At 39.7% G+C, this 26,258-nt stretch overlaps 1 protein-coding gene across 11 annotated transcripts in view; it reads left to right on the plus strand.

Moving 5' to 3' along the window:
* Positions 1–25,963, plus strand: part of hmgxb3.L (HMG-box containing 3 L homeolog) — a 140,205-nt gene extending 114,242 nt beyond the window's left edge. For 9 of the 11 annotated variants that reach the window (XM_018251216.2, XM_018251210.2, XM_018251214.2 and 6 more), the window contains 4 exons: positions 8,844–8,977; positions 16,881–16,997; positions 18,490–18,699; positions 22,203–25,963. In XM_018251216.2, the coding sequence (XP_018106705.1) occupies positions 8,844–8,977; positions 16,881–16,997; positions 18,490–18,699; positions 22,203–22,682 (941 nt within the window). In that variant the 3' untranslated portion in view covers positions 22,683–25,963. 11 annotated transcript variants of the gene reach the window in all.
* The last annotated feature ends 295 nt before the right edge of the window (positions 25,964–26,258 follow it).

A 26,258-nucleotide genomic window follows, 5' to 3' on the forward strand; every position in this document is an offset into this window, starting at 1 on the left:
ATTTGGGGCAATGCCATTCTGTGGCCACTAAAGCAAATAAAGTACTGTCTTGCATAAAAAAAGGGCATAAACTCAAGGGATGAAAACACAATTATGCATCTTTATAGGTCCCTGGACCTGGCCTTACCTAGAGTATGCAGTGCAGTTTTGGGCTCCAGTCCTTAAAGGAGAAGGAAAGCTACGGAGGCATTTTATTGCCAATAGATTAGCTGCAATAGTGCAAGCTAGAATGCTATATTTATTCTGTACAATGTTTTACCATACCTGAGTAAAAAGCTCTAGAAACTCTCTGTTTGTTTAGGATAGGAGCTGCAGTATTAACATGGTGTGACATCACTTCCTGCCTGAGTCTCTCCCTGCTCTGGGCTCAGATTACAGTAGAGAAGGGAGGGGTGGGGGGATAGGAGCAAACTGAGCATGCTCTTGCCCAGGGCAATGAGGTTTAAGCTGAAGGCAGGAAGTCTGATACGGAAGCCCATGTGTACACAATAGAAGGAAAGAAATGCAGTGTTTCTTTTGACAGGGGACTCAGAACAACATTACTTTGGGGGTTTACTGGTATATTAAGATGGATCTTTCTGATAAGGCTTACTTAGTTTTAACCTTTCCTTCTCCTTTAAGAGGACTATAAATGAGCTAGAGAGACTGCAGAGATATGCAATCAAACTGGTTAGAGGGATGGAAGATTTAATTGATGGTTGACTGTCACGGTTGGGGTTGTTTTCTCTGGAAAAAAGGCGCTTGCGAGGGGACCTGATTACACTTTATATTATATTATATATAATATACTTATATTAGAGATCCCCCGATTGAACTTAAAATGATGTTAAATCATTACTGTTCTCAATTTATTCCCTTAAGGACTAAACGTAGAAGCTCTAAGAATCATCCTGTGTGGCTTAATACAGAAGTAAAGAAGTTAATGGGAAAGAAGAGAAAGGCATTTAAAAACTACAAATCTGTAGGGACAGAAGCTGCATTTAATGAATATAAACACTGTAATAAATGTTGTAAATCAGCAATCCGGAAGGCTAAGAAAAGAAATGAAGAGTTAATTGCGGTGGAGGTGAAAACTAACCCTAAAAAGTTTTTTAAATATATTAATATTAAAAAGATGCAGGTTGAGAGGGTTGCTCCATTAAATAATGGTACCAGTATGGTTGTAACAGATACAGAAAAGGCAAATGTGTTAAATCAGTTATTTTCTTCAGTGTATACAATAGAGGAGTCTGGGTTCACAGGCTCACTTTATAACTGCACGAATGTTTCAGCTCAATCTAGTCAGTGGCTGACTCAGGATATGATTCAAAAAGCTTTAATACAAATTAATGTAAACAAGGCTCCAGGGCCTGATTGCATACACCCTCGGGTTCTAAGAGAGCTTAGTTCAGTTTTAGACCAGCCCTTATTTCTGATTTTCTGAGATTCACTGTCATCTGGTATGGTGCCTATGGATTGGAGAAAAGCTGATGTTATTCCAATATTTAAAAAGGGATTACGATCTTAGCCTGGCAATTATAGGCCAGTAAGCTTGACATCTGTGGTGGGCAAATTATTTGAAGGCTTGTTAAGGGATCACATTCAAAATGTTGTCCTAATGAATGGCATTATGAGCAACAATCAGCATGGCTTTGATAGGTCATGTCAGACAAATTTGATTGCATTTTATGATGTGGGTAAGTAAGATTCTGGACAGTGGGGGGGGCAGTAGATGTGATCTATTTGGATTTTGCCAAAGCGTTTGATACTGTGCCCCACAAATGACTGCTTTCTAAACTAAGGTCTGTTGGGCTTAATGAAGTTGTTTGCACGTGGATAGGAAACTGGCTACAGGATCGGGTACAGAGGGTGGTTGTTAATGAGACATTCTCTACTTGGAGTAAGGTTCTTAGTGGGGTCCCCCAGGGCTCAGTATTAGGTCCACTTTTATTTAACTTGTTTATTAATGACTATGGGGAGGGTGTTGTAAGTAATGTATCAGTGTTTGCAGATGACACAAAATTATCCAGCCCAATTAATTCCATCCAGGATGTGGCATCCTTGCAACATGATCTTGACAAATCTGGGCAGCTAAGTGGCAAATGAGATTCAATGTTGATAAATGTAAGGTCATGCACCTGGGATGTAAAAATATCCAAGCCACTTATACCCTTAATGGGACTGCACTAGGCAAATCCATTATGGAAAAGGACCTTGGAGTCCTTGTAGATGATAAACTTGGCTGTAGCAAGCAATGCCAGTCGGCAGCATCAAGGGCAAATAAGGTCTTGAGCTGTATTAAAGAGGGCATAGAGTCATGGGAGGAGGGGGTCATTCTTCCACTGTATAGAGCACTTGTAAGGCCCCATCTAGAATATGCCGTACAGTTTTGGTCTCCATCACTCAAACAGGACATTATTGTATTAGAGAGGGTACAGAGGCAACTAAGCTGGTAAAAGGTATTGAAAATCTTAGCTATGAGGAAAGACTGGCCAAATTGTGGCTGTTCACGCTGGAGAAGAGGCGCTTAAGGGGTGATATGATAACTATGTATAAATATATAAGGGGATCATATAATAATCTCTCTAATGCTTTATTTACCAGTAGGTCTTTCCAGCTGACACGAGATCACCCATTCCGATTAGAAGAAAAGAGGTTCCGCCTAAATATTCGGAAGGGGTTTTTTACAGTGAGAGCTGTGATGTGGAATTCTCTCCCTGAATCAGTTGTACAGGCTGATACATTAGCTAGCTTTAAGGAAGGGGTTGGATGGCTTTTTAGCAAGTGAGGGAATGCAGGGTTATGGGAAATAGCTCATAGTACAAGTTGATCCAGGGACTAGTCAGATTGCCATTTTGGAGTCAGGAAGGAATTTTTCCCCCTCTGAGGCAAATTGGAGAGGTTTCAGATGGGTTTTTTTGCCTTCCTCTGGATCAACTGGCAGATAGATAGTTAATAAAAAAAAAAAAAGTTGAACTCGATGGACATGTCTTTTTTCAACCTTAATTACTATGTTAACTATGTAACAGTATCCTATTTGTTTTAGTGGGTAACTTTCTCGTTTCTTCATTCATCACCAAGAGACTTCGGGGGTATATTTATCAAAGAGTGAAATTAGCAATTGCCACAGTCCGCTAGAGTGAAATTCCACTGCTCTCCATTAATTTCTATGGGATTTTGAAAGGCATATTTATCAATGGGTGAATTTTCACTTTCACCCATTGATAAATACTCTTTTTAAAAATCCGATGGATTAATGGAGAGTGGCGGAATTTCGAACTTCACTCTAAAAATACCCTCATGTCTTTCTATACACTTGCTTGAATATTTGAACTATATGTTTGCTCTTGCATCCCTTATCAACAAACCTTTGTGTTAAATTCAATGCTGCTTCCTGATAAGCATTCTGTAGAAGCATTCGTGCGGGCAGTGGAAACTATCAGGGGGTTTACAGTATAATTCCATCCTAATACCTTCATTTGTGATTGTTAATTTGATATCTAGAAAACAAACTCCTTTCTGATGTTTCTACTGTGAATGTAATGGTTGGGTGACTATTACTGTCCTCTTCCACCATCTGGTAAAACTCTGCAAGGGGGCCCCCAAATCAGCAGTATGTCATCCTCAAACTGTACATATTTAATGATATTATGGCTAAAATTGCTCCTCAGGAATAACCATTGTTCCAGTTTATGCACAAATATATTTGCAAATGATGGGGCAACTACAGCACCCATAGACGTACCTTGGCGTTGCCAAAAGTACTTGTCCTTGTACTTGGTAATTCATTCCCAATACCAGAGTCAAGCAATCCAAAATAAAATATATTTTCTGATGGGGTAAGTTGGTCCTTAGCAAAGCCTCTTCAATATATCTTAACCCTTCATCCTGAGGTATGGATGTGTACAGGCTTTGAATGTCAAAGCTTGTCAAGTAAAATTTCCCTTTGGGTAATGCTACCTGCTGTTAGTGTCTTAATAGATCAGTTGTGTCCATTAGGCATGTGCTAATACCTTGTGCTATAGGCTGCAAATATGCATCCACAAACTTGGACAAAGGTTCAAGTGTTGATCCAATGCCTGAAACAATGGGCCAACCCGGAGGATTCTCAACTGATTTGTGGATCTTTGGCAGCATATATAGCATGGGTGTACATGGATGTTCTACAGTCAAAAATTGTTTCTCTGTAAGGGATATGCCTTTTTTATTAGCTGCTACCATCAATAGCAAATCTACATTACATTGTTGTCAAACACTGGGTCACATGAAATGTGTTCATGTTCCACAATCATTAACTGTCAGTGCACTTCCTCCACATATCTTAATTTGTCCATTACCACAATGACACCACCTTTATCTGCTTTTTTTAATTACCAGCAAGTCATTATTTTTCAAGGAACTTCCCATTCTGTCTTAGTTAAATTACCTTTTTTACTTTGGTTTATTCCCCCATATTTTCTTGACTTCACATGTAACACATTCTTAAACATAGTGAGGGCAGTGCTGTCAACTGTGGGAACAAAATCACTTTTTTTTATTACAGTTACTATTAGCCTTACATTCTGAACGTGGTATTTTGAGTTTATTTGCAAAATGTAACTTGAGTGTAAGGGATCTCATGAACTTCTGAAACTCAATTTCCAATTCAAACACATTGTGAACATAATGAGGAATAAACCCCAGTCCCTTATTCAAAACGGCTACTTCCACATCCGATAATTTATATGAAGAAATTTTTACAACCAGATTATTTACTGTTTCCTTGTTCTCTCTCTCTCTGCGGGTAGCGTTCTCTTTGTAAAGGCACTCGAGAGTTCGTGTATATCCGGGTACTCTGGTGCACTCGGTCGTTGTCTGGTACCCCTAAAAGTCCTGTTCCTTGGAGGGAATCCTGGCTGCTGGACATCATGTCTCTGTGTTGAGTGCTTTTAATGGGGCGACATGCTAGCTGCAGTATCTGTCTCCTCTGGGTCTCTCTACATGTCCGCTTTCCCCACTTCCTGTTGCCCTGACTTTGGTATTACTCCACTTGTTGCTCCTTCCGTTGGCGTCCATGGTCCTCCTGCCATGTGTAAACCCTATCCAGCAGGTAATCCTCTGTATCTCGTTCAAGTTTAGCTGCTTTTTGAGAGGAAATTGATTCTTTCAATCAATGTACCGCTTCCCTTTGCTGGGACAGTATCTGGTTTGCTATTTCTTCAACTTTTTCTTCTTTAATGCGGGTTTCCAAATCATTAATGGTTGCTATAGCAGAGTCAATCTTATCCGTGGGTCGATCAACAGTTAACAACATCACGCCAAGAATACATTTGTTGAGAATAGCATGACATTGTTGCATTAAGATGGGATCTTCTGTACCCAAACTGGGTTTTATGTCCAACCTCAGGCCTCTTGGGATCTGTTTGTTCTGAACATATTGTGCAAGTGTACTAACATGCAAACTCAAGCTCACGTCTTTCTTTTGCAGATTCAGTAGTTGCCTACTTGAGGCTCTCAACACTGAATGTCACCTATGGATGATGTAAGTAGGCAACTACTGAATTTGCGAATGAAAGAAGTGAAATTGAGTTTGCATGTTACTACGCTAGCACAATATATTAAAGGAATTGTTCAATGTAAAAATAAAAACTGGGTAAATAGGCTGTCCAAAATAAAAAAAATTCTATTATAGTTAGTTAGGCAAAAATATAATGTACAAAGGCTGGAGTGTCTGGATGTGTAACATAATAGCCAGAACACTTCTTCCTGCTTTTCAGCTCCCTTGGTTTACACTGACTGGTTACACTGGCAATCATTTCTGTGTGCCGGTTCCTCAATTGTTTGTTTCCTGTGGATCCAGGGGAGGGCCATCTCACCAGATATCTATATACAGGAGGGCCTGGGAGTGCATGCGGAATTTACTTGGACTGGTTAGCCTGTTTACCAGGCAGTAACCAATCAGAGACTTGGGGGCACATGGGTCATATCTGTTGCTTTTGAATCTGAGCTGCATGCTGAGGATCAATTGCAAACTCACTGAACAGATATGTACCATGTGGCCCCCCCTCAACTCGCTGACTAACTCATATTTATAGAGCTGAAAAGCAGGAAGTAGTGTTCTGGCTATATTATGCCCTACATATCTAAAGAACCCTAAGTGAGGGCAAACATTACTAGCAATCAAGAGAAGTGATACCTTTGCTTGTCTTAACTGTGTGTGTTGCTCCTCTATTATTAAAGGAGACTCTGTTAATCACCCTTCGCTTGGTTATGCCATTAGATTAAAGGGCTTCTGTACCTGTGAAACCACAAGGGGGGTTTACTTAATAAAATGTCCTTGCGGCAAGGCTTATGTGGACCAGACAAAACGTAAGGTAAAAAAAAGGATCAAAGAGCATAAGGTCAATATTAGGAATTTAAACCCAGGCACTTCGGTACAACTAGTTATTTTCAGATCACCAGAAATAACTAGTTATTTTCAGATCACCAGAAATAACTAGTTATTTTCAGATCACCAGAAATAACTAGTTATTTTCAGATCACCAGAAATAACTAGTTATTTTCAGATCACCAGAAATAACTAGTTATTTTCAGATCACCAGAAATAACAAAGTTTTTCAATGACTTTCTATTTTCTATGTGTGACCGTTTTTCTAATATTGAAGTGTACAATGTAATTTTTCACCTTCTGAAGCAACTCTGGGAGGGGGGGCCATCGACCCTGTAAACTGTTCTAAATGAATACATTTAGTTTAGGGGTGTCCAACCTGCGGCCCAGGATGGATATGAATGTGGCCCAGCTTGAACTTCCACCAATCCAGGAAACGTCATGTTGCAATGTAACGCACAGAGAGCGTATGTACGCGGTCGCTAATTGTGTGCATGTATGCTTTAAATTTTACATGGGGTGTGCGGTGTGTCTTCCTAGAGCAGGAAAAGCAGTTAACAAGTGAGCGTTACTTACAAAGGCAGGTAAGCAGCATTCTTCAGCGGCATCGCCCGCTATGCTAGGAATATATGCAGCGACTACATTTGTGAGTAAAATTACTCACTCTAAAATTAGAACAAAATTATCTGATGAGCACCTTGAGAATTCACTGAGAATTGCAACTATTTCCATTCAACCAGATATTGATACATTCGATTCTCAAACACAATGTCAAAAATCCCACTAGGTTTATGATGCCCTCTTTTCTTTTACAATAAAATAAATCAAAAGTTAGTGTTTGTGTGTATTTCGCGTGTGGCCTCAGAACATTTTTCTTTTTCCAATGTGGCCCAGGGAAGCCAAAAGGTTGGACACCCCTGATTTAGTTGATATATTTCTTATCTTTGTCCCTGCTGAGCAGCATCTCTTGAGTTTCATTACATGCAGCTGTTAGAATTGATACAAAAGTTGCTAATGCTCCAGAGATGCTGCTGAGAAATGTATCAACTAAATGTTGCAAAATTGTAACTGTTTAGAGTCTGCATGAATTACTGAGCTGCCAGACTCAAACACCAGAGACACAAACATTCAACTTTAAACTGTTTTGGAAAAAACAGTAAAAAATAATAATGGAAAGTAACTGAAAAAAGTCTTTATTTTTGGGGAACAATCTAAAAAAAACTGAATTGAAAAAAGTGTTTGGAAGTTGATCAACCCCTTTAAAGGAATTGTTCAGTGTAAATATAAAAACTTTTATCTATTTACACAGTTTTTATTTTCACACTGAACTGTTCCTTTAAATGGCTAGTACTTGAACAAGTGAGATTACCAAAATGGGGTGGTGATTACTACTCCTAAAGGAGGCCTTATGAATTAAGAGATTGAATACACTAATACCGGAAGGTCTGAATGATACATGGAGTATGAAATGTTGTTTGTAATGTGAGAAGCACCTTATTTCTTTATTTTCTTGCAGATTCTGGTGACTGCCATAGCCAGGAGCAGGGATGGGCGAATTTTTTCGCCTCGTTTCGCCGAAAAAATGACGCCCATAGACTTGTATGGCGGCGTGCGTCAAAAAAAAAGACGCGCGTCAAAACAGTTTTGCCGCGCGACAAAATTTTTTTGATGCCCATGGGCGTCTGCGACATTTCACCGGCGGCGAATTTTTGGCGAAGCGAAACGGGTCAAATTCGCCCATCCCTAGCCAGGAGTAAAGCGGAGGTAGTTCCTTCAACTAACAGGTACCCAAGGATAAGATTAGATAAAATGACTGGCAGTCATGTATTATATGTACATCTTGCATAATGTGTAAATGTTTCATTGTGTTTTTACCCTTGGTAGGCCTGAAGGGCAGTATCAGATTTCAATTTCTATTCTGTTTATGTTTGACCTTGTTTTAGGTAAATGATAAAGACTTTATTTCACAAGGATAACACATTGTTGCGATTTCCCCCCTCTTTGGATGGACTTTGGATTTTTTTATGAACAGTGACTACTACCTTCTTGAGTAGGACTTGCATGCACAATTGTAATTGACTAAAGGGGAGGAGTTGGAGGAGGGTACAATGGTATGCTGCGTTATTTATTCTCACTTTCAATTGTAACTTGATAAAGGGTTTGACACCTGAAAAATGTTGTGTAACTAGATGCACTTTGCAGTGATTTCTGCTTGGTCTTGTTCCTACAGCTCAAATGTTCTAGTTGTACTAAATGTCTGGGCGGGACATGGGAGGAAAATTACGCATTTGGTTGTGTATGGGTAAGCAGTTACCGTAATGAAACTATTTGATCAAACCATAACACCACTTTCACTGTCTTGCCTTCCGGATTAGGACACATACCATTGTGGGCCATAGATAGACCATACCAGCTTTCCTGGCAATTGCAAGCTTGTTGCTCGATTGCCTCCAGAACAGGATAGTTTCCACTGATCTGGTTGTGTAACCCTTTACAGGGAATGGAAGTTCTCTGATGAGGCTACTTCAGGAACGGTCCCTGAAACTGGATCAGCTCAACCAGCACAGCACAGCAGAGCTCCAGAAAATGCTGACACTTTGTGGAATCCCGTGGAATACAAGTGACACAAAGGTATTGGATTTAACACTAGCATTATTGTGCAAAAATACGCAGGCTGAGAGCAGCGTGTGCCCATAGCCTTAAACTGCAAGTTTAGTCACATAAAGTAAAACTGTACTAAATGCCATCTGTTGTACAAAACATGAATTAAAGTGATACTGACGCTAAAAATTTTCATTAAAAGTTACCTATAGGTCATGTTGATAATTTTTCATTGATAGTTCTGCTTTTGTAAGTAATTACTTGAAGTTCCTTGAATTCAACCCGTAACATAAAAAATCCCTACCCCCTATACTACGTAGACCCCCTCCCTCCTTCCCTCCAGCCTACCTGGTACCCGGGGCAAATGTCCCTAACTTTTTACTTACCCCTCGGTGCAGATTCTGTCTTCGGGAGTTTACGACCACCATCTTCTTTTCTTCTGAAGCAGACCGTCGTTTTGAGCGCATGGAGTAATATTCCGGTCCTGAACAACTGCGCATGCAGAGAAATTTTCGTGGAATTTTTCATGACTTTCATCGCATGTGCAGTTGTTCAGGACAGTTTCATCTCAATCAGCAGACCGGCAAGGGCTAGCAGCCGCCAATGAGAGGAACTACGGGCGTCTACGGCTCGTAATCGAACTGGAGGACACTTGTAATCCTCTACCCGACTGGATGGACCAACTCCACCACAGACTTGAACTAGCAGAAGCCAAAGCAGATGATTTGGAAAATCAACTGCGTAGAAACAATATCAGATTTGTGGCCCGGTGCCACAAAATTTCTTGAAACATGGCTAAAGGGAGAATTTGGAGCCAACCGTTTCTCTCTGACCCTTATCATTGAGCATGTGCACCGGATACCCACCAGGCCACCCCCACCGGGGGCCCCACCTAGGCCAATAATAGCCTGCCTCCTAAATTTTAGAGACAGGGATGTGGCCCTGGCAGCAGCTCGTCGGAAGGGAGCGCTGAAATATGGGAATACGATTATTTCACTATATCTGGACTTCTCTAACGAACTGCGGAAACAACACCAGCAATTAACAGCAGTTAAACTACACTTCAGAGTCGTGGAATTACAATACGCCATGCTTTTTCTGGGTCTATGTGTATGGCAAGACCCACTTCTTCAATTCCCCAACTGAATCCACCCAATGGCTGGACCGTCGCCCCTGAGCAAAAAGACAAATTGGTCCCAAGGTAAACACAATTGTACGGCTGGGAGCATACACCACTTATTCTGAACAGCTCAGCTAGCCTGCGCATCCCCATCGGTAGAGTATAACACTTGTCTACCAGTACCACAAGCACAGTTTGTCCGTAAATTCACTCCAACCAGCTACAACAGAAAACCACCCTGTATAGCGGGTTCATGGAGCAACCTAAGGGTTGTTATCTATATTATCCTTGTGAATTTTTTGCCTGTAACTAAAACTTGTTATCTGGTTAAATATTGTATAAGTCTGTTATTTGGTTATGGGTGCCTCACAGTTTAGGATCACCCGTCTAGGATATAAGATGTTAAGGGTGCAAAACTTCTCCAACACTGGGGGAAGTAGGGAGGGGAATTCTGAAAAAGACTTCCATCCTTTACCCCTTTTCCCAACTGTCAATTCCTTTCTTCTTCTTAACCTCCGTACTCTTGCTCTAAGGGGGAGCATAGACACAGTACTGATGTTGTTAAAAGATGGCCGAAATTACAGCCGTATCTTGGAATGTTAGAGGGCTAAAGTCCTCAATGAAAAAGTCTCTGATATTCAATTTTCTTCAGAAATATAACCCCTTCATTATTTGTCTCCAGGAGACGCATATATGTAAGTCCTCTAACCTCAACCCACTCAAGAAATTCTGGATAGCACATGCCTACCACGCTCTCTATTCAAACTACTCTAGAGGGGCCTCAATACTAATTATTAAGTCACTCCCCTATAAACTGATAAATCTCCAAAATGACCCAGAAGGCAGATACTCCCAATTGTGGGATTCCCGTATATCATCGCAAATATATACCTCCCCTTCACTGATGAGCTCCTATATGAGTTGCTTCCACGTATTGCTGCCTTGCCTCCTGAGCCACTATTAATACTGGGTGATTTCAATGCAGTAATGGACGGAGAGAAAGATCGCCTCATGTTAGTCTACTGGAACCAGGTCTCCCCATTGTAGCTGAGAGCATGGGCAGATACATCATGGTTTGTAGATGTTTGGAGGGCCTGTAACCCCACAAAGCACATGCTCTCTTGCTATTCAAGGGGAGCTATGTCAAGGATTGATCTCTCCTTTGCCTCGACCGAAATGTGTGCCAAAATTTACAAAGCAGAATTCCTCCCAAGAGGAATCTCAGGTCACGCCCCTCTACTAATATCTTGGCAAGATGCACAGGCACAGTGGAAATGTTCTCAAAAAAAGTAATTGTTTCATAAATATGCACTGTATGAAAAAGGGGATAAGAATGGCAAATTGCTGGCATTCTTAGCTAGGGACGCGTTCAGTAGACCGGCCATTCATGCACTTGAGCAGGAAGACAAAGAGTTAATTACTAACTCACTTGACATAAACCAAAGTCTTGCGGAATGCTATCAATCATATTCACATCTATAAGCTGGAAAAAAGCCCTTCCGAGATTAAAAACTACCTGAAGCAGTTAGATCTTCCCAACCTGCCTCTAGAACATAGAACCCTATTTGATACCCCAATCCATGAACATGAGGTCTTGGATGCCATAGCCTCCTTACCCTCCCCGGATGGAATCCCCAACCTAACCACATATGCTCCATTATTGGCACCCCACCTGACAAGCATTTTCAATCACACCCTAGACACACCACATCTGCCCGCCTCGTTTAAAGAAATCTCCATAGTTTTACTGTTAAAGTCAGGAAAAAGCCCCCTTTCACACACATCATACAGACCCATTTCGCTTATCAATTTGGACTATAAAATACTAGCCATGGTCCTAGCAGGACGCCTAAACCATATAACCTCAATAGTAGCCCCAGACCAAGTTGGATTTATGCCCCACAAAGCCGCCAAACTCAACATTAGGTGACTACACAAACCTAACAATTATTCATGACAACGCAGGTACTAGAGTCATTGCCTCTATAGATAACGAGAAGGCTTTCGATTCTGTAGAGTGCGCATATTTATGGGAAACCCTAAAAATATTGGGGTTTAGAGAGAACTTCCTAACTTGCATACAAGCCTTGTATAACAAACCTATGGCCAGAATCATGTCCAACAATGATATATCTCCCCCCATAACCCCATCCAGAGGCACTCGCCAAGGGTGTCCCCTGGCCTATTCGCTTTAGACATGGAACCCCTGGCATGTTTAATCAGAGCCCATGATGAGGTGAAAACATGTCTTTATTTGCAGAGGACACCCTATTATATCTACATGATCCAGGCCCTTCACTCCAACAAGCTCTCCAGTTAACAACCACACGTTATACTCGGGCTTTAGGATTAACTGGACCAAATCTTCCCTATTGCCCCTCGATCCCAGGGCCCCCGAAATCATAGACCCCACTCTACCAGTAGTACAAGCTAACACAATAAAATACCTAGGCATACACATCCACCCACAAGTAGGGAAATACAGAGAGCTAAATCTTGACCCCCTAATTGCACAATTTCAAAAGACAGTAAATATATTGCTCAAACGTCCACTGTCATTAATAGGCAGAATAAATTTATTTAAAATGAAGCTCCTCCCTAAGTTTCTCTACTTATTTAGACAATCACCCACCTGGATTCCCCCTAGCTTCTTCCAACAACTCAGATGCCAGCTCACCAAACTTTACTGGTCCCCTGGACCAGTGAGGATCAAACACAAAGCACTAATTCCTCCACTCACTGAAGGGGGGCTGGCATCACCAGATATGCAGGGCTATTTTTTAGCCTCTCAGCTGACACCGCTCAGATGGTGGTTACAACCCCACCCAGAGGACCCGGTAACCCTGCTCGAAGCCCAAATTGTTGGCTCCTTAGAGGGGTCGAGGAAACTCATTTATAGAAAGGCACACACTAATGCCAATTATACCCCAATGATGGCGAATGTAGTCAAGGCATGGAAACAGAGTAGCTCCAGATTAGGGAAAACTATTCAGGGTATATCCCCACACACTGGTATAATGCAAATCTTATGCAGCTTCTTACAATGCCAGTACTTTACTCACATTTCAACAACTAAAGGACAAATTCAATATCCCAAATAGGAAGCTGTTTCGCTGCCTACAGCTAAGACATGCCCTTACTCAGCAATTTCACCAAGGAAACCCATAAATTCTAACATCCACCCTATAAGACCTAATCTAATCTAACCGAAAAGAGCAACTGAAAAAAACACTTTATCAACAATTTATAAACACATCCAAGAAGGCAAACATGCTTCCAACTGAGAACTGTACTACAAATGGACAAGCAATATACCAGACCATACACCGGAGCAATGGGAAACAATTCTGACAGACTCTCTATGTCCCCTAATCAGGTCATGGACAGGCTTATACAATTTAAGTACTTGCACCGGGCATACTATACGCCTTATCGCCTGCATAAAATTAACCCGCCATTCCCTGACATATGCAAAAGATGTAAAAGTTCCAAGGCTGACTTCTATCATGTGGTATGGACAGAAATAGCTACATATATCTCTGAACTAACGGCTCTGCCTATTGAATTCCACCCTACAGTGTTACTCCTCAACTACCTAGCAGACACAATGATATCAAGATCGGGAAAAAACTTTGCTTATCTTTCTACTCTTACAGGCAAAGAAAGCTATCGCCATTAAATGGAAAGAGCAGCATCCTCCTACACTAAACTTTTGGATAGGTTTAGTTGAACAAACACTCCCAATTCTGGAACTAATATATACAGCAAGAAGCTGTCCCTCTAAATTCACTAATACATGGACACTTTGGATACTACGAAACGAATCCTACACAAAAAGAAAACAAAACTTACCTGACCACCCAATAGATTAGCTGGAACCCATGGACTAAACCAAGTCAGATCAAGAACTGTAAGTGACACTTAGGGTCCAAGGTTGTGAACATTGATAACAGGAGATGCTTACAACCCTGTTTGTGAGCTTAAAGGTACCCAATGAGTGATAGATGGATATGGTTAGATCAAAAGGTCCTACCTAACCAACATCATCCCTATCTCTCTATACTACTCCATGTTATACCTCGCTCTGCTGGTTATAAATAAATGTTAAAAAAAAGCATAAGAACTAAAAGACAATATCCCATAACATTTCCTGTTCTGTTCACTTTCCAATTCAAGATATTCAGCAGTAAAATAAACTGTTGAATGGATAATACAAAGTTTTTCAAAATACACTTAAAGGGATTCTTCACCTTTAAATTAACTTTTAATATAATGTAGCAAGGGATATTCTGAGACACTTAGCAATTGGTTTTCGTTTTTATTACTGTATTGTAGTTTTTGACTTATTAAGCTTTTTATTCAGCAGCTCTCCAGTTTGCAATTTCTACAGCACTATTTTGAAATTTCTGCAGTCCTAGGGTCGAAATTACTCTAGCAGCCATGCATTGAATTGAATAAGAGATGTGGAATATGAATAGAAGAGAGCCTGAATAGAAAGATGAGCAATAAAAAGTATCAATTACAATAAAATTGTAAAGCCTTACAACAATAAAATTGTAGTCTTATAGAGCATTTGTTTTTATATATGGGTCAGTGACCCCTATTCGAAAGCTGAAAATAGTCCGCAGAAGGCTAATAATTCAAAAACTATAAAAAAAATAAAATAAATAAATTGAAGGGCAGTTGAAAAGTTGCTTAGAATTAACCATTCTATAAAATACTAAAATGTAGCTGACGGTGAACCACCCCTTTAACATTTTACTATGCTTTCTTTTAAACCTTCCATCGTTTTTAATAGTCTAATTACACTAATAAATCTTCATATGTAGTGTAACATGTCCACAAAATAATTAGGAGTTGTTCAGTGGCTGTGAATGGGAAACTGGAGCATAATTGTATTTGTCAAATGGTACGGTGGATTTGCATGATATGCATTAATGGAAATATGCAGAAGAACAATTCTCTATACACACAATAATTTCTTCATAAGTCTCCGTTTTTGTATATTTTTTTTGGGGGGGGGGGTGTATTTGAGAAACCCAAACTGCCTGTCACTTTAAACCATTCCCTCCTTGGGGTAACTTGTAGCACTCTGTAGATCACTCTGCTGCGGGTAGATTAATGATTGTACATATATGTTTCCTGTTTCCTGTGGGTTTCCTGTTGTGGTGCAAATTTACTTAAAGGGAAACTGTCATGGAAAAACATGTTTTTTACAAAATGTATCAGTTAATAGTGCTACTACAGCAGAATCCTGCATTGAAATCCATTTTTCAAAACAAGAAATGGATTTTTTTATATCTAATTTTAAACTTTGCTATGGGGCTAGACATTTTGACATTTCCCAGCTGCCCTCAGGTCATGTGACTTGTGCTCTGATAAACTTCAGTCACACTTTACTGCTGCACTGCAAGTTGGAGTGATGTCATTACCCCTCCCTCCTACAAGCTGCTGTAATGTAAATAGAGCCTTGTCTGCTGAGTCTGTGAATTGAACAATAGGCAGGTATCAAGATAAGCTCCCACTGACACCACTTCAGAAGGACTGAAATAAGATAGTCCTGTGATCACTGCCCCCACTTACGTTTCAAAAATAAATATATATATATATATATATATATATATATATATATATATATATATATATATATATATATATATATATATATATATATATATATATACATACACACACACACAATTCATTTTGGGCACTGGAAAAAATATTATTATATAGATAGTTTATGATATTTGTTTACACAAAAATGAATGGCAGAAACACAGGAGTACACTCCCAGGACTGATGACAGGGAATAGAAAAAAAGTATAAAATAAGGAGGACATACTTGAAAACCAGGAAAATTTAAGAGGAAGTCTAGGAAGGGTTAAAATAGCTCAGGAGAAAGGAGGCAGTAAGTAGTTAATGAAAAAAGAAGTATTGCAGGCAGGAAAGGAGCAAGGTCTGTGTGAGGTGGATAGCAGAGGGAACTCACAGCTCCTTTACCTCATCTAGTAACCAGTAAAACAAACTAGGAAGGCAGCAAGGAGAGAAAGTTCCCCCCTCCAAAGGAATGCAGAGATCAAACTTACAGAACGGCAGGAGCTTTGATAGTGTCTGTGGGAGGAGGGGCTGCTAGTGCAGCTGTAGAGCAGGACGTAGGAAAGTGAAAGTAATTGCTTCCCTGCAAACCATGTGACCTCTCTCCTCCAAACATCACACCCATGGGCAGAGAGGGGAGGGGGAGTGTACAGCTAGATTCTCATGTCGTAGTGCGACCTGGCTTTTCATTACAGAATGGCTGCCTCCAAGCACACAGGTAATGCTGTGCCTGCTGTTAGAGCAGCACAGGATGAATGTGTAATGAGCAGAAATGGAAGCCCCCATGACAAAATACAAACTAAAATAACTTATTCATGGAGTTGTGGATTAACATTTTATTTGCCAGACAGTGTTTATGGATGTGTGTTTTTTATAAAAATGCAAAAAAAAAAAGTTTAAAATGACGACAGATTCCCTTTAAGTAAATGAATCCCTATAGATATTTGCATGGATAGGCAACATATGACACTCATTATGTTGTGAACTAAAATTCCTAGCATCCCCTCACCTATTCTGCTGTTAATTAAGCTTATTTCTGCAGCTGGTGGAATGCAAATGTATTCATGGTCTTTTGTCCTCTTAAATCAGGGCAGTCCAGCGGGGATAGTGATAGTGAAGTGACGCGTTAATCTCCAAGTGCTTTTAATTGCCTCTTTCCAGCAAATCCCTGGGTTCAAATGATGTGTGATTTGTTAATTATGTATTTTCTTTTAGGATAAAATGTGCTACTCCCTCCTGGCTCTGTCTGAGTTTGTACAGAATGGAACACAGATTAAGCAACCCCAATCCCATCTCACGGGGGGTAAACTGTACAAAGTGTGCCCCCACCAGGTAGGAGAAAGGGAAAATCTATATACTAGTTCTTCATTACTATAGCAATCTGACATTGTATTTTCATATCAAAAAGGCCAAGTGCTTTTTTTTAACCTGTGTTTATATTTCATGAAGGGCAGAGGGTTGTGTTTGAAGTTAAAGGGTATTAAAAACCTCCACCCCCCCCCCCAAATGATGCATTTACATTGATTTTCTTTAAATGTGTTCTGAGATATTGGCAGATATTAACAGTTTCATATTTCTAGACAAGGTTTTCAGTTTTCTGAAGGCCCAGAATGTCAGCAACTGTCTATGTAGTTCCTTTATTTAGTTTACCCTAGGGTTGCTGACTGAACCAAATTCCTGGTATTAGAGCACTAAAAATGCAGAAACTGAATGAAATTTTCTAAAGTACTCAGATCAGTAACTTGAGTAAGTTTACATAAATACATTTTTTGGAGATAGAATCCTCTTTAATATCCTGTGTTTTGGTCTGTTTACCCAAACTAGCAGAACAATAGAAAGGCTGCAATTCCCTGTATGCTCCCGTGAAAAGTATCCAACCATTTTGCTGCAGGACAGATGTGCTGAAATCTGCCCGATGTGCTCAGTTACAGACAGATTGAATGTCATGTCATTGCACATACTGTATCATCTGGATGGTAGGGTGCTGATTTGCCAGCTTCTCCTCCACCTTAAACCAGTTATGCTTTCATAAAAGTATAGGTCCTCCCCATAGTAATGAGCATAAACATTGCTTTGTTTGTGAAAGTAAATTTGGTTATAGGCAAAAACCTGCCTATACAGGTTTAGGAAGCTGCCAGTATTCTCTCCTGCACTGGTTAGTCAAAGACCACGCTAAGCAGGGGCCTAACTACCTATACAGCATACTTTGGGGGGTGCCCAGGCAGCGGGGTCTGCTGCATTATAGTCCCCCCACCCCAGCCCCTCATGCCTTTGAAATAGTGGTGTGGTGAAAGCTGAGTGGAGGGTTTGGGGTCTGGAGTGTTCGCACCTCAGTACATTTTTTTTTTTTTGCAGGGGGCGGACAAGCCCAAGTTACACCTCTGATTCTAAGCAAACACGGCTTGACTGGATTCAAAAAAATGTACTATTTTTTAGCTGAATTTGGTGCATTCGCTGCTAGAAACCTTAAGATTTACTAGGTGTATTGCAATGTTCAATTATGTTCTCATTAACTTTTTCTTATGGTTGTCTATGCCTGAGCCAGACAGGCACCACAAATGCCTAATGATCCCTCAGAAAACTGAGCTTAGAGACTGGCCAAAAACTGTCAGCAGCCCAGAGCTTTTGCTGTAAATGAGCAAAAAGTCGGCTTGGGACAACGTGAGAGTAACAGTTCTTCACTTCTAAAGAGCTGTGGTTTTCCTGGGCTGGTACAGAAGCCCAAACATAATGTTTAGCATCTCTAGGCTACATTTTTGTTAAACTTAGTTGTGCTTTAAGTACTTTGGAACATTAGATTGAATACCTTCTATCCAAATGACAGGTGGTTTGTGGATCCAAGTACATTGTTCGTGGGGAGAGCCCTCGGGATCACGTGGACCTTTTGGCATCTTCTCGCCATTGGCCACCTGTGTATGTTGTAGATATGGCAACCCAGGTGTCTCTCTGTGCCGATCTCTGTTATCCTAATCTGACCCAGCAGATGTGGGGAAAGAACCAGGGATGTTTTACTGATCCCTCTCAGACACCCAAGGTTAGTAAGCAAATTGTGAGATTATATTTATCATTACAAATCAAATTAGAAACAATTGAAAATGCAGTAAACTGCTAAGCAAATGATTAATAGGGGAAATTAGAAAATAAAACAAGATTCCTGTGACAGAGCCAGCATAAGACTCCTGTAACTGATTTCTTGGCTAACACTGAACTCTGCTCTTTTTTTTACCAAGCAGCCTTCTGGTTCTTCTCTACAGATCTGACTATGATGTGTATTCACGAACACAGACATTCAAACAAAAAGTCTGTATTTGCACCTGAAAATGTTGTGTAAATTACAGTAACTTTTGCACTTGCCCAGGTACACATTAATACACAGGTATAAGATCCTTTATCTGGAAACCAGTTATCCAGAAAGCTCTGAATTACAGGAAGCCCATCTCCCTAGACTCTATTTTAATCAAATAATTTACATTTAAAAAATTATTTCCTTTTTCTCTGGAATAATAAAACAATTTTTGTAGACTTAAAATACTTAAAATATCCTAACGCCAGGTCCCAAGCATTTTGCACACCTGTAATTACTTAATTTATAATTCCCCATCCTTCCTCTCACAAAGCAGCAGCTTTGTTATTCTTTATGGCTGAAATTCTGTGTCATAGCACAGTGGTCCAGGTCCTATCTGGGACTCCCTGTTTGTATCACTACTGGGAAATAAGTGCTTAGCCAAATTAATGATTATGTTGAAATGTAGCAAGACAAAAAGAAAATTGGATATTTGAAGTAGTAGAGAACTGACAGAGTCCGTGAGAAGGACGTGGAAACAAAATAGGAAGATTTCTAAAAGAGAAAATGCAGTACATACATATATATATATATATATATATATATATATATATATATATATATATATATATATATATATATATATATATATATATATATATATATATATATATATATATATATATATATATATATACATATATAGGGTCTGGGAACCTATCATCCAGAAACAATCTTATTGGGATTATTTAATGTTTAAATAAATGTTTTAGGTATGTCTAGTATAGGTCAATCTAAAAACAACTGGACTTGCTGAGTAATCAATGAAGACGTTTCACTACTCATCCGAGCAGCTTCTTCAGTTCAACTGACTGGTGTGGGAAGTTCTCGGCATATAAACTCTTCCACTAATCCATTTACAATGGCACATTGTAACTCTTCAAAGAGGTGACATCTGAAGAAACTCACAGAGGTGTTGATTCTGTGTAGTTGTGATAGAATTATCCAATGTGTCATGCAACTCCTAGATACAGGTGTTACTTGTGAGAGTTGCTTGAATGGATGTGTGAATTGTTCTGAATCCGCCGGGGTACAGATGTTAGAACAGCATTGTATGTATCAGACAGGTGGTGTCCTCTGTTCAGAGATGGTCTTGACATGAATCGCCTCTTTCACGCCTCGTTCAAACCAGCGGTCTTCTTTATCCAAGATTTGGACCTTGCTGTCTTCAAAGGAGTGTCCCTTGTCTTTTAAGTGTAGAAAGACAGCTGAGTTTTGCCCTGTAGAGTTCTCCCTCCTGTGCTGAGCCATTCGCTTGGAGAGCAGTTGTTTTGTCTCCCCAATGTATAGATCTGTGCATTCCTCGCTACACTGGACTCCGTATACCACATTGCTTTGTTTTTCTTTTGGTGTTGGATCCTTTGGGTGTACCAGTTTTTGTCTCAGTGTGTTGCTAGGTTTAAAAAACACAGGGACATGGTGTTTGTTGAAAATCCTCCACCTGTCTGCTACATACAATGCTGTTCTAACATCTGTACCCCGGCGGATTCAGAACACTTCACACATCCATTCATGCAACTCTCACAAGTAACACCTGTATCTAGGAGTTGCATGACACATTGGATAATCCTATCACAACTACACAGAATCAACACCTCTGTGAGTTTCTTCAGATGTCACCTCTTTGAAGAGTTACAATGTGCCATTGTAAATGGATTAGTGGAAGAGTTTATATGCCGAGAACTTCCCACACCAGTCAGTTGAACTGAAGAAGCTGCTCGGATGAGTAGTGAAACGTCTTCATTGATTACTCGGCAAGTCCAGTTGTTTTTAGATTGACCTATACTAGATATACTATGACCTGGATGAATGAAAATCTTCATAGTCACGTTTTAGGTATGGAGATCCTTTTTTCTTTTGACCGACACCCGGGCAGTTAACTACATTTTTGCAGGGTTCTGGCTCCTCTCTGCATATGTGTATATATATATGTATGTGTGTGTATATATATATATATATATATATATATATATATATATATATATATATATATATATATATATATATATATATATATATTATTTTTTTTATTTTATTTTTTGTATGTATTTATGTATATATATATATATATATATATATATATATATATATATATATATATATATATATATATATATATATATATATATATAGACAAATACAAGAGTCCTCTGCACTCAACCCATTATCAATGTATTTAAGACATAGACATTTTGTGCATACTTCTACTAAAAAATGCCTTACCCTTTAATCAAAACAGGGATTGTTTGTCCATATATTGCAATATATTTAAACTGGCCAACCACGTCAAAGTCATCCCAGATCTGGCCAGTCCTACGCTCAATTTTCATCTGATTCATTTAGAATCAGATGAATTTGCTTCATTATACATTTTACAAAGGGACTAAGTTTTACCTGCAACTTACTAGCTGCTTTCAAAGTAAAACTCCCAAACTTGGCTGCCCTTTTATTAGACACCAGTTGGATCACCTGACTGTAGTTGGGAAGGGTGGGAGTTATAGCCAAGTTTGGGAGTTGTAGCCAAGTTTGGGAGTTGTAGCCAAGTTTGGGAGTTTCTTTCATATTTAGACAACACAGGTGCTGTCTAGAAACATTTGGAGTTGGGGAGGTTGGGGCATCTTAGCCCATTGTGCATGTGGTTGCAGCATGTTGCTGACACAGGGATACCTCCTGCCATGACGCAAGGTGTGAACTTTGCCCCTGGCGGCAGTGAGCGGGCAGTTACAAGGGGCGGAAAAAGCCACCTCCTGTAACTTTAAGAGCCGAATTTCCGGTTTTGCTATTGCAGAGAGCGCTATAGCGCTCATTGCTCTAGTGATGCAGCCCCTTTTGACCTGCTCCAATGTTAAACTTTTAAGCATGAATCATGAGAGGGGGGTGGCATTGGGGTTGCTGCCTCAGATGGCAGCAGCCAACGGATCACCCCTGAGTGAATAACAGATAAGCTTTGTAGAACGCCGTTATAGTCTACAGAGCTTACCTGCTATGTAATATTTCCAAACTTGAATGGAGCAATCTCCCCCATCCCCTTGTGATGTATTGTGTACAGTGCAGTTTTTGCTCTCCAGCACCCCCTGAACTGGAAATCAGGCAAGAAGGAAAAAATACCACACTGAACTTACCTTTAAATGTTTTTTTTTTTTTCCAATATTTTAATATTGGAATATTTTAATTGTGCTATTTTTATCATTTAGTATGTGTCCTGCCCAGAACTGCTGGATCGACATTACAGCATGAATGTGACAAGGAACGACACATCGATTCAACACCCTGTTACCAAATTGGCTTCGAGAAGGATAGTCCATGCCATGGCTGAGCAGAAAGGATCCTGCGACCCAACGTCTCAGCACCATTCCCTCTATTTGTGCCGCGAACTAGAGCCATATGGTGCTATCATCACTGCCATGAGAGACAGCAAGACCAGTAATATTAGGCACAACCAAATTAACTTTGAAAATGCCACACACTATTACCTCTACAACAGACTCATGGACTTCCTAACCAGCCGTGAGATTGTCAATAGACAGATCAATGATATCGTACAGAGCTGCCAGCCGGGAGAGGTGGTGATTAGAGACAACCTTTGTCGACTTGGAGTCGCACAGATCAAAACGGAAACTGCAGGCAATGATTTTGAAGAGGAGATTGTGCAGGAACAGACAAAATGTATATGATCATGCTTTTCATGAAAGACATTGTGCATGAATTACTAACATAATGGTATCAATGGATACACCCAATAGAAACCTTTGGCTCCTACAACACTTTACCAGAAAGAACTTTATGTTTTTTTTAATGATTAAATAATAGTTTTATCAAATGTCTTACCACTCATGAAACCAGGCCCACAGGTACTATTGAACTCAGAATGCACGGATTAAAGCTCTTGATCATTTACAGTGTGAGACATTAAAGGGATGGGTGACTTTAAGTTAACTTTGAGTATGTTATTGAATGGCTAATTCTAAGCAACTTCTGAATTTTCTCTAATGATACATTTATTGTTATTGCTCCTTTTTATTACTCATCTTTCTATTCAGGCCTCTCCTATTAATATGGCATCTCCTTTTCCAGTCACTCATTCAAATCAATGCATGGTTACTAGGGTAATTTGGAGCCTAGCAACCAGATTGCTGAAATTGCAAATTGGAGAGCTGCTGAATAGAAAGCTAAATAGCTCATAAAAAAAACATAAAAAATGAAAACCAATTGCAGATTCTTAGAATATCACTCACTACATCATACTAAAAGTTAATTTAAAGGAGAATAACCCCATTGAGCTTGGAAACCACAATATGTATTGCACCATTGTACAGTCAATTATTATTGATCTCTACTCTGGGAGCCTTACTTCTTCCTTCAAAGGCTTGTCCTGCCGTTGAGCATGCATATTTCATCACTGTGGTTCCATTTATTTTTACTTTGGCAGTGAAAATGTGAGAGCAAATCACATTTGTTGTATTTGCTTTTATGCAGGAGTGGGAGCTGTTATAGGCAAAAGCATTCATAGTCTTAAGATGCACATTGAAGCAGACACATAACAGCTCCCTCTTGTGTTATAAATGCAAACATACAGACCAATGAGTGTTGTCTGAATGCAATATGCAGGCCCCTTAGACTTAAATATACACAGAGGATAAACCTCCCTTATAAAGACAGTGTATTTTCTATTACAAGATGCCTGATCCTAAATTTCATAGGTCTTTTAAGTTTAAGCTTCCATTTCCAACCAAACTTCCAGCTGAAGCAACACGGGATTGTTAGATCATTGTCATACGAAGTGATTAATCTTTAAAGGGGATGTAAACCCCAATAAAAATTTGCCTAATGAAAGAAAACATAACAAATGGTCATTACAAATGGTATTCTAGTAATATATAAATGTAGTTGTCATTGAAAGCAGTATATTTTAGTAACCTTTTCTACACTGCTGGTTCTGTGTTTTGGAAAAAATGTTTACCTTGCCTACATCTGCAAAGGTGTGTATATCAGCTGGCTTGTCCATTGGGAGGAACACATTTTCACTTAAACCCAGTGAAAAAGCGTAATGGATGTATATTGGAAAGATGCTTATAATTACAAGCTCTTTCAACAATTTATGGCTTATATCAAGTTTAATTTACATGATACATGGTCACTTCAAATAAAAAATTCTACAGATTGCTGTTGGTGTAGGTGGTACGTGGGTGTTTTTAGCTCTCAGTTTTACCCTGTGAATGCTGCAGTCAAAAATAACTTATTTGCATTGGCCTTAATTTTTTTTAAAAAAAGGGACCCAAAACCAGGCAATGCTGTACTGAAATTCACTCCAGGCCTAACGGCCCAAGTTGCTTGATGTTCCTTTACACACACCTGTTTATCCAGATTCTCTTTCAACTCCAGTGTGTTCTTGGATATTTATCTTCCAAAATAGTCCCTGTAGGGCCAACACGTGGACTAGTTTTCAGTCAATTCATTAGGGAACAGGCAAATTTGAAATTCTGGTTACTCTGTGTATGACTGTCATGCAGAATATCCATTTCATTGAAAATCTTTCTCTAGCTTTGTTCACAATAACCAAAGAACCGTAACTGATATTGTTTGATCTTTTCACTGTTGTTGGAGTTTGCAAAAGCATTTAAAGCAGGCAAAGGGTATGTTGTGAATGCTAACCTAAATCTGGAAGCAAAAAAAGCTGTGAGTCTCCAGATGTTGTATTTGTCGAAGTTAAAATATTGCAACACTGGTTGCAGTTCACTTTTGCTTAAATAACCTCATCTGCAGAGGTCACTGGCTATGTTGAAATGTTGGGTGTTTTAGTTCAGTTGTTGTTGTTGGAGGAACACAGGTAACTGGTCCAGCTTGAGCCTTTGAGTTTACTTTAACCAGTGAGCAACCAGTGAAGCATGGGTCAATTGAACACAGAATTGATGGCGAAGTAGTACTTTCATGTCCATCCGTGCATTCTGTGTCGCCTGGCATATAAGGGTTAAAGTTGACCTTTAATTGTTTTGGTGTTAGTGCCACATTCAAGTGTAAAAAGAGTTGGAGGGTAAACACAAGCATCTGAAACGTTTCAGGGTTACCAAATAAGGGCTGTGATTGGCTGTTTGGTAGCCCCTATGTGGAGTGGCACCCTATAGGAGGTTCTGTTTGGCAGTAGACCCGGTTTTTATATAAACAAGCAGCTGTTTAGCAATGGAGGCAATTGAAATAGGGCTAAATGTCACGGGTTAAATAGTGGACACAGGGATACCTCCTGCCATGAGGCAAGGTGTGAACTTTGCCCCTGTCGGCAGTGAGCGGGCAGTTACAAGGGGCGGGAAAAAGCCACCTCCTGTAACTTTAAGAGCCAAATTGCCGGTTTTTAAACTGGAAAATCGGCTCTGCTATAGCGCTCATTGCTCTAGTGATGCAGCCCCTTTTGACCTGCTCCAACGGTAAATTTTTAAGCGTGAATTGTGAGAGGGGTTGCTGCCTCAGGTGGCAGCAGCCAACGGATCACCCCTGAGTGAATAACAGATAAGCTTTGCAGAACGCCGTTATAGTCTACAGAGCTTACCTGCTATGTAACCTGAGCCTTTTATCCATTGAAGGGCTGCTACACAGCAGATTTTTCTTTTTATAGTATACTGCTATATAACTACAATTGATATTTTAGCCTCAAAAATGTGAAAACATTCGAGTTATTGGTTAATTCGACGTATAAAAAAAACCTATAAAACTCTACCTTTGATAAATAACCCCCTTAATGTTTATTGCCAAGTTGCATAGAATGTCGTTTCATTGTGGGAAATGGCATTTATCCCTTTATTTGGATGGAGTTTCCCTGTAAGGGTTGTAGTAAGGAGCAAGAGGATTATGTAAGGACAATTGACTGGTGACACGGTTTTGCCTTTGTTAATGTGTTAATGAATAATTTATACTATATAGCTGCTAATACTATTAGGATCACATGGCCTTAAAATTATAGTCTGACAATTTTAGTCTGATAAAGAGTTGTAACCTTGATGTGATCGCCCTTGTCTGTGTAATGAAGCAGCATGGCCCATGGTTCAGGAATGGCTATCATCATATAGCATATATGGCCCATGGTTCAGGAATGGCTATATCAGATGATTGTTCTTCATGCTATCATCCTATTGCATATAGCATATCTTACATGGGAGCGGCGGCATTCTCTGGTGCACTAGTGACCAATCAACTGCAATCAACACTTAAAAGCAAAAATCTTATTATTTTTCTGCAAGAAAATATTCGCCTGTTTTCCT

This window comes from Xenopus laevis, chromosome 3L, assembly GCF_017654675.1.
Source record: "Xenopus laevis strain J_2021 chromosome 3L, Xenopus_laevis_v10.1, whole genome shotgun sequence".
NCBI classification, from domain to species: Eukaryota; Metazoa; Chordata; class Amphibia; order Anura; family Pipidae; genus Xenopus; species Xenopus laevis.